At 60.8% G+C, this 6,564-nt stretch overlaps 2 protein-coding genes across 4 annotated transcripts in view; both read right to left on the reverse strand.

The window, feature by feature from the left end:
* The window catches only part of chodl (chondrolectin), a 4,374-nt gene extending 1,082 nt beyond the window's left edge, over positions 1-3,292 (reverse strand). The window contains exons 1-6 of one of the 2 annotated variants that reach the window (XM_019887499.1): positions 3,108-3,292; positions 1,372-1,547; positions 998-1,149; positions 786-931; positions 653-703; positions 87-131 (exon numbers count right to left, since the gene is read on the reverse strand). In XM_019887499.1, coding sequence (XP_019743058.1) covers positions 87-131; positions 653-703; positions 786-931; positions 998-1,149; positions 1,372-1,547; positions 3,108-3,189 — 652 coding nt within the window. In that variant the 5' untranslated portion in view covers positions 3,190-3,292. Of the gene's footprint in view, positions 1-86; positions 132-652; positions 704-785; positions 932-997; positions 1,150-1,371; positions 1,548-2,267; positions 2,655-3,107 lie in introns of those variants that run through there. The other variant, XM_019887500.1, reaches the window with a different exon arrangement.
* A 355-nt stretch (positions 3,293-3,647) lies between these two features.
* galnt11 (UDP-N-acetyl-alpha-D-galactosamine:polypeptide N-acetylgalactosaminyltransferase 11 (GalNAc-T11)) overlaps positions 3,648-6,564 on the reverse strand; it is a 4,219-nt gene continuing 1,302 nt past the window's right edge. Inside the window, exons 3-13 of one of the 2 annotated variants that reach the window (XM_019887497.1) lie at positions 6,510-6,551; positions 6,244-6,367; positions 6,016-6,182; positions 5,771-5,896; positions 5,444-5,693; positions 5,244-5,361; positions 4,957-5,109; positions 4,502-4,708; positions 4,321-4,425; positions 4,105-4,242; positions 3,648-4,024 (exon numbers count right to left, since the gene is read on the reverse strand). In XM_019887497.1, coding sequence (XP_019743056.1) covers positions 3,884-4,024; positions 4,105-4,242; positions 4,321-4,425; positions 4,502-4,708; positions 4,957-5,109; positions 5,244-5,361; positions 5,444-5,693; positions 5,771-5,896; positions 6,016-6,182; positions 6,244-6,367; positions 6,510-6,551 — 1,571 coding nt within the window. In that variant the 3' untranslated portion in view covers positions 3,648-3,883. Of the gene's footprint in view, positions 4,025-4,104; positions 4,243-4,320; positions 4,426-4,501; positions 4,709-4,956; positions 5,110-5,243; positions 5,362-5,443; positions 5,694-5,770; positions 5,897-6,015; positions 6,183-6,243; positions 6,368-6,509 lie in introns of both variants that reach the window. The other variant, XM_019887496.1, reaches the window with a different exon arrangement.

A 6,564-nucleotide genomic window follows, 5' to 3' on the forward strand; every position in this document is an offset into this window, starting at 1 on the left:
CCCCCCCCCCTATTTGTGTTCTGCCAAATACTGGAATCGCATCGGCCCGAGTCTTTGTGCGGCAACGAGCGTGTGCGCGGGCGTACCTGAAGTTCCCGTCAAGGTCACGTGATTCCCATCCGGCGTGGTCTCTGCGAACACAAACGCACAAAACTGCCGAGTGGTGCCTCGAGATGCAAGTGGAGTTTGTTCCTTGACCATGCTCAAGACTGAAAACACTCAGAGCTCAAATCGTTCTTCGCCCTTGAGTTGAAAAGATGCGGCCGAGTTGTTTGAAATGAGCAGCCCGTCACCTACTGCACCGAGACACGCGTTCCTGTTTGTGCTGGAATCGAACGCGCAAATCCTGCCCCGGCGCCGTTCCTGCTTCATGCATGCTTGTCGACTGGATGCCGCAGCCGGTCGGCGGGGGCAAACGCTGCCTAGAACCGCAGTGGGATTCGTGCAGTCACTCTTGGCAGAGGATCGAGAGTACACCGAGGGCCGTTCTACCGTCTACGCGCGTCGCTGCGCCCTTTGCGTTCAAATGTGTGCTGAAACACAGATGCCGATATCGTCTTAGCATTAGCCTGAAGCTCGCGGACTGAGAGGCGAAGCTCGGATGGAGATGAGGAATGTTTGAGGCGCGCCGAAGCGCATTTTTCTCGCTCACCCGCGCCCCGGCCGGCGGCCGTGGTCCCGCGTTCCTCCTCTGGGTGGCGCTCTGCCAAGGAGACGAAACAAAAGAGTCAGAAAGCAGCCGCCATAAGGAAGGGGATGAGGAGACAAGAAGAAGACGGAGCAACCGGGTTGGTATTTGCAGATGAAGTTATGTTTCATGGAGCAGCGGTCGTCGTTCCATTGGTAGAGGTAAGCCCCGCCCACTCCCGGCTGATGATACATCACCACGCACGACTCGGCGCCGCACGACGGCTCGTCCGAGTGCCACTCCCTGCGGACAGGCGACAAAAAGCAGACTTGGCGCGGTCCCGCGCGCCCGTGCCGCCCGCGACATCACCTGAAGGCCGCCGCGCTGCCGTCGGTCCACCTGTAGCGTTGCGGGCAGGGAGCGACGCCGTCGGAAGGATGTCGCTCGTCGTCGTCGTCGTCCGCGCGCCTCAAACCGATCCAGAAATCGCCATCTGATATTCCCGATCCCAAACGCAACTTCTGAACAACACACAACTACCGTGAGGGATGAGGACGATGACGAAGTCGGTGGCGGCGATGATGGTGAGATGACGGTGACGATCGGGAGACTGATGGCGACGATGAAGTCGGTGACAATGCCGAACGTGATGAGGATGGTGATGAAGATGACGTTGGTGATCGGCGGCCGAATGTGAGGTCGGAGATGGCAAATGATGTGAGAAGGGCGGCGGCGGCGGCGACCTCCAGGAGCGTCTGGATGTGCTTCTGTTCTTGCGGCGTGCGTATGCTCACGAGGTGTCCGCCATCCACGCGGCACGCCAGCTCGGCCTCCCAGAAGTCGACGCGGCTGGACACGTGGTGGAAGTAGGCCATCTTGTAGCACGCCGGCCGGGCCCCGCCCAGGCACAGCCTTTGACCTGCGCACGCACGACCCCGCGCGTTGAGCTCGAGTGAGGCGTGACGTGCGTGAGTGATGTCATCGACTTGATCTGGGTCGACGTCGCCGCCGCCAGCTAACTGCGGCAAAACGACATTCGCGTGTTGGAAGCAAAGGCCGTCTGACGGACGGGTGGAGGAGCCTCTCTCAAATCGAATCGCTCCAATTCGCTCCGCGGCCGCGCTCGCGTTGCATTCCGCCTCAAATACGCGCAATTGCGCTTTCTCGCCGACAGGTGGAGACGCCGTCCACTGTTTTGCATCAGAGAAGACGCTCCGGTTCAAAACAAAAAAAGTTCAATTTCGCCTTCTCCCTTTGTCACCAAAACACAACGACAGTGGGCTCACCGTCTGCTTCCTACTCGACACCGCCCCGCTTTTAAATGAGAGCCACGATGAAGCAAAAGTCTCTCACATTGGCACAACTCCTTCGACCGGATGAATTTGACGAATGCGGTGCGCTCCCGTTCGCCCCAAATCACAACGGCGTCGGATTTCTGAGCCGTTCCCCACTGCCTGCTTCCGCGAGACCTCTTGTCAAAATTTGGATTGGCAAAAAATAAAAAGTTGGACGTTTCAATCTCTTTGCATTTATTGAACGTCTTTTGGAGACATACTTGCGTTGACAATATTCCATACACAGAGAACTAAACAAATATTGCCCATCGGCAGATCCCAGTACCAATGTGAATTTTGCTCACCGTTTATGTGGCTGGCATCGGCTTCACCCAAAGTCAGTGCGGCCCCTGCGGGCAAAATGGCTGCGCAGGACGCGTTCACCCAAATGTAAATCAGCTGACACCCCAGTTGGGGTCGACTGTCAAAGTGTCCGAAAACACCTTGCATATCTCACTGCGGAGCGTCGCTAGCGCCAATGCGAAAATCGAAGGAGGATCCATCCAAATCCGAACGGGAAATGAGCATCGACTTTGCGCGTCGGAATGGACTCGTCGGAAACGCGGGGAAGGCAGCACGAGTCAAAGGCACAACTTCTGCCCAATGTGTGACAAAACCGCCGAGTCTCCTCCGAACGGAGTCGAACGCAACCTTCTTCTGCTCTCCGTCTTAGGGCGCACTCCACCCGCGCATCGCGCCGCACTGCCCTTCAGAGGCCAAAAGGTGCGCGAACAGCCGGCAATTGTTTCCGAACAGCCAATGACGTCGGTTTCTTTGACCAACACGTATTTCCGCCTGACACGGCACGAACCCCGAGATCCCATCTGAGCCCAGCCGGTCCCAAGACTTGTGAACGTAAAAGAACTCAAGATACGACGAATGCGATCAAGAGTTAAGGGTCGTGTTCGCGCACTCTGTTCGCTGCAGCGTCATCACATCGCCGTTCAACACACTCAACACTTTTCTTGACAGCGCGTGCGCGCCCGCCCCATCGCGCATCCAGGATCGGCTCGGAGCCAGAACGAATGAATCATCGATGCATCGCTCACGCGCGCGCGCGTTGCTGATGGAGACGCGACGCGTGCGACGAAGAGTGGAAAAAAAAGCGTTCCCGCGGTCGGTCGCCCGCCGGCCGAGCAACTCACCGCTGAGGACTCTTCCGCCGCTGACCGCCGCGACCAGCACGACGAGAGCCAGGACTTGCGGGCTCGCCAGGTCAAAGGTCATCTTCCCGCTTTTCTTCGGAGTTAAGAAAACATTCGAAATAACGTCCGCTTCTTTTTCTTCTTCTTGGTGCGACGCAGGCAAGGCCAGATGCTCGCGAGGCCCGCCCCCTTCCGCAGCCCCGCCCCTTTCCCCTCGCACACAAACCCCCCCACGCACACTCAACTTAATTGCTTTAGTGGGACAGCGGGAGACGTCTCCGATCGATAGCTCAGTCGATAGCTCGCCATAGCAGCTGGATGACATCATCGCAATGATAAGCACTGTAGCGAGTCAGCGCAGGGGGAATATTTGACAAAAAAAAAGGGGGGAAGCTTCACCATATTTGTCCATCACACACACACACACACACACACAAGGCAGGGAGTGAAGATGAAGCCATCCTCTCAGACTGACTGTTGTCATGGTTATTACATATGCGCACCCGCCCACGCTCGCACACAGCACACACACAGACTTTGTTGCTGGTTGGTCATCAATTCCCATTTAAGGAATCCAGACAAACTTTATTGATCTGTTTTGGTTGACAACAGGCAAGGTGATTGATACGCAGGACTTTCGACATCGCAAGCGATTTGAGCCAATCACACGGTTTTGATATTTATTTACAAGACGGCGTCCGTGCCGGGGTCAAAGTTCATCACACTAAAATCAATACAAGAATCTTAAAAAGTGAGCGGATGGTGACGCGACCGGGTCAAGCCCCGCCCACCTCCAACAGCCACTGCTGGGGCAGCGAGGCGTCGCATATCGCCATGGCGACGAAACCTTTGGCTCCCGGCGGCTGCGCGGCAGACAGACACTGACCGACGGACACCTGGTACACGCGAGCGGACTTCTGTGGGAACGAGCACACGAGCTTAGTTCGGAAAACGGCAAAGGAGAGGACGTATCGGAGGAGGCGGGAGCGCGTCTCACCCCGAGGCTCCACTGCTGCGACCCTCCCGAGCCGTGACACTTCATTAGCCTGGGCGGGTCCGAGGTCCTGACTTCCGACACGTCCAGACACAGCAGGCCGGACAGGATCAGCTGACCTTCGTCGTCGTACGTCCACTCCTGCACGCACGCACGTCAACACAGCCGCCACCGTGACGTCGCGTTTCCGCGGCGGCGTCGCGCGGGGCCGCAGGTCACCTGTTCGGGGTCGTCGGGGTCACAGGGCCTGAGCACAACGGCGCCGCCCTTCTGACTGACTCGCGTCTGCGCCACCAAACAGCGTCCGCCGGCCACGTTGCGCAGCTGAAACGGGAAGCGGCTTTGAATCGGACGCCCGCCGCTCAACGCGAAGCCGGCGGGGCCGAGGGTCAAAGGTTACCTGTCCTCGGCGCAGCACCCGGGGGCGCGCCGCTTTCCTGTCACCGAGCACGGGCGGCGCCTGGGGCTTGTTGTTGATTTCGGGGTACACGTTGTCCAGGTACCAGCGGAACGAGCGACACTGCAGACGTTTCCTCAGCGCCAAACGCTCGCTCACGTCGCCAAAGTCGCGCTGGCGCAGCTCGGGACGCAGGGAGAGGAAGTGCTCCTGCGAGGAAAAAGGAGCCGTGACCGCAAGCGTCCAATGTCGCGCAAACTCCACACAGGAAGGCCGGAGCCCGGAATCCAACCCGCCACCTCTGGCTGAGGATTTGAAATGATCCAAGGGCTTCCCGCAGGTGCCGGGTTGTCATGCCAACACTCAACCGGGGTCTGGTTGTTATGGCAACACTGACACAGGTGGGCAACCCCCCCCCCCTCTCCTGTGTGTGTGTGTGTGTGTGCGCGCCTGCGTACCTTGTAATCGTCCATCCAGACATGAGCCAGGCGCAGGGAATTGTGGGCCATGGTGTCATGGCCTCCCGGGGAGCCGTAAGGTCGCCTTTTGCGGAAGATGTGACCAACACGGGAACAGGGGATAATCAGCAGCTGCCCACCGCACATCCAAATCTAACGCGCACGCACACACACACGCACGCTCATTGTCTTGGGCTTTGGCAAGCAGCGTTTTGCGGCCCACGATTGTGAAATGGCGCCGGCAGCGGTTTCGACGGCGCCATCAAGGCGAGCGAGCCGGGCCTCACCCTGAAGGAGATCTCCAGGTTCTCGCCGCCCCAGATGTCCATGCCGGCGTCGTACTGACCCAGCTCGCCAAAGTACTTCCTGTCCATGGCGAACAGACCGCCCGCCATGGTGGGAGACCTGGGGGAGAGGCGGCTCAGACGGGGCCGGCCGAGGGCGGGGCCGAGGGCGGGGCCGAGGGCGGGGCCGGCGCGCTCCTTACCTGATGGGGGCGATGGCGCCCCGGGGCCCGGCCAGCTGGGCGGCGGGCACGGGGTCCCACTTGAAGTGCAGCCCCCAGTTGAAGCCGCCGCGGACCACCGGCGACGCCGAGTAGGCCAGCGTGTCGGCAGAAATGATGTCGATGACGGGACAGACCACCGTGCGGCGCTGCGCCCGGATGGCCGCCAAGAGGGGCTGCAGCCACGCCCGGTTGACCTCGCAGTGACTGTCCAGGAACACCAGAACCTCGCCTGGCGGGTGCGCGCAAGTTGGAGGGCGGGCGGGCGAGGAAGGCCGAGGTCACGCAAGGCGGCGGGACGGGACTCACCGGTGGCGTGCTGGGCTCCGATCATGCGCCCTCGGATGAGCCCTTCCCTCCTCTGGTTCCGCAGCAGCTTGACGTTCCGGGGCAGCTGCTCTCGGACCAATCGTTCCAGGTCCTCGCTCAGCTCGGCTGCGGCCATTTGGTCTCGCTTTAGTCACTTCATTTGCGCGAGTTGATTTCCGCGGCGCCGCTTTGTCACGGCCGAGGAATCCGGACGTCGACGTCCCTTCTTCGGGGGCGGCACTCACTGAGCTCGCTGTGGTCGTCCACCAGGATGATTTCGTGAAGGAGACGAGCGGGGGTGCGGTCCAGCACGCTGCGGACCGTCCTGGTGAGAGCGGAGATGGCCTCGTTGAAGAAGCAGATGACCACGCTGGCGGCCGGGAGATCCTCGGGGTAGGCCTCGGCGCCGCACCTGCAAACGGCAGCGGGTCAGTCGTCGGCGGGCGGGCGGGCCGGGACGACGGGCGGCCCACCTGCGGTCCCTGGTGTCGGGCAGCTGGCGGCGAGGGCCGATGCGGCGCGAGATCAGCACGTTGAAGGCGTGTTGACGGTAGCCGGCGTCCCGGACTTCCTGGTCGGCCTCGTTGAAGATCATGCCTGCGCGCAGAGGGTTCCCGGAGCTACTTTGCGGGAGCCGCCAACTTTGGCCGCCATCGCAAATGTCCCAAGCGCGAGCCGAGCGAGGTTCTCCGCGGGCCGGTCAACTCGGGTCACGCCGGCCCCGCCCGCGCTCACTCACCCATTTCCGGCGACAGCCCGGTGACCCCGGCGTCGTCATCGCCGCCCCGCCGGGC

The sequence above is a fragment of the Hippocampus comes genome, unplaced genomic scaffold (genome assembly GCF_001891065.2).
Source record: "Hippocampus comes isolate QL1 unplaced genomic scaffold, H_comes_QL1_v1.1 scaffold393, whole genome shotgun sequence".
NCBI classification, from domain to species: Eukaryota; Metazoa; Chordata; class Actinopteri; order Syngnathiformes; family Syngnathidae; genus Hippocampus; species Hippocampus comes.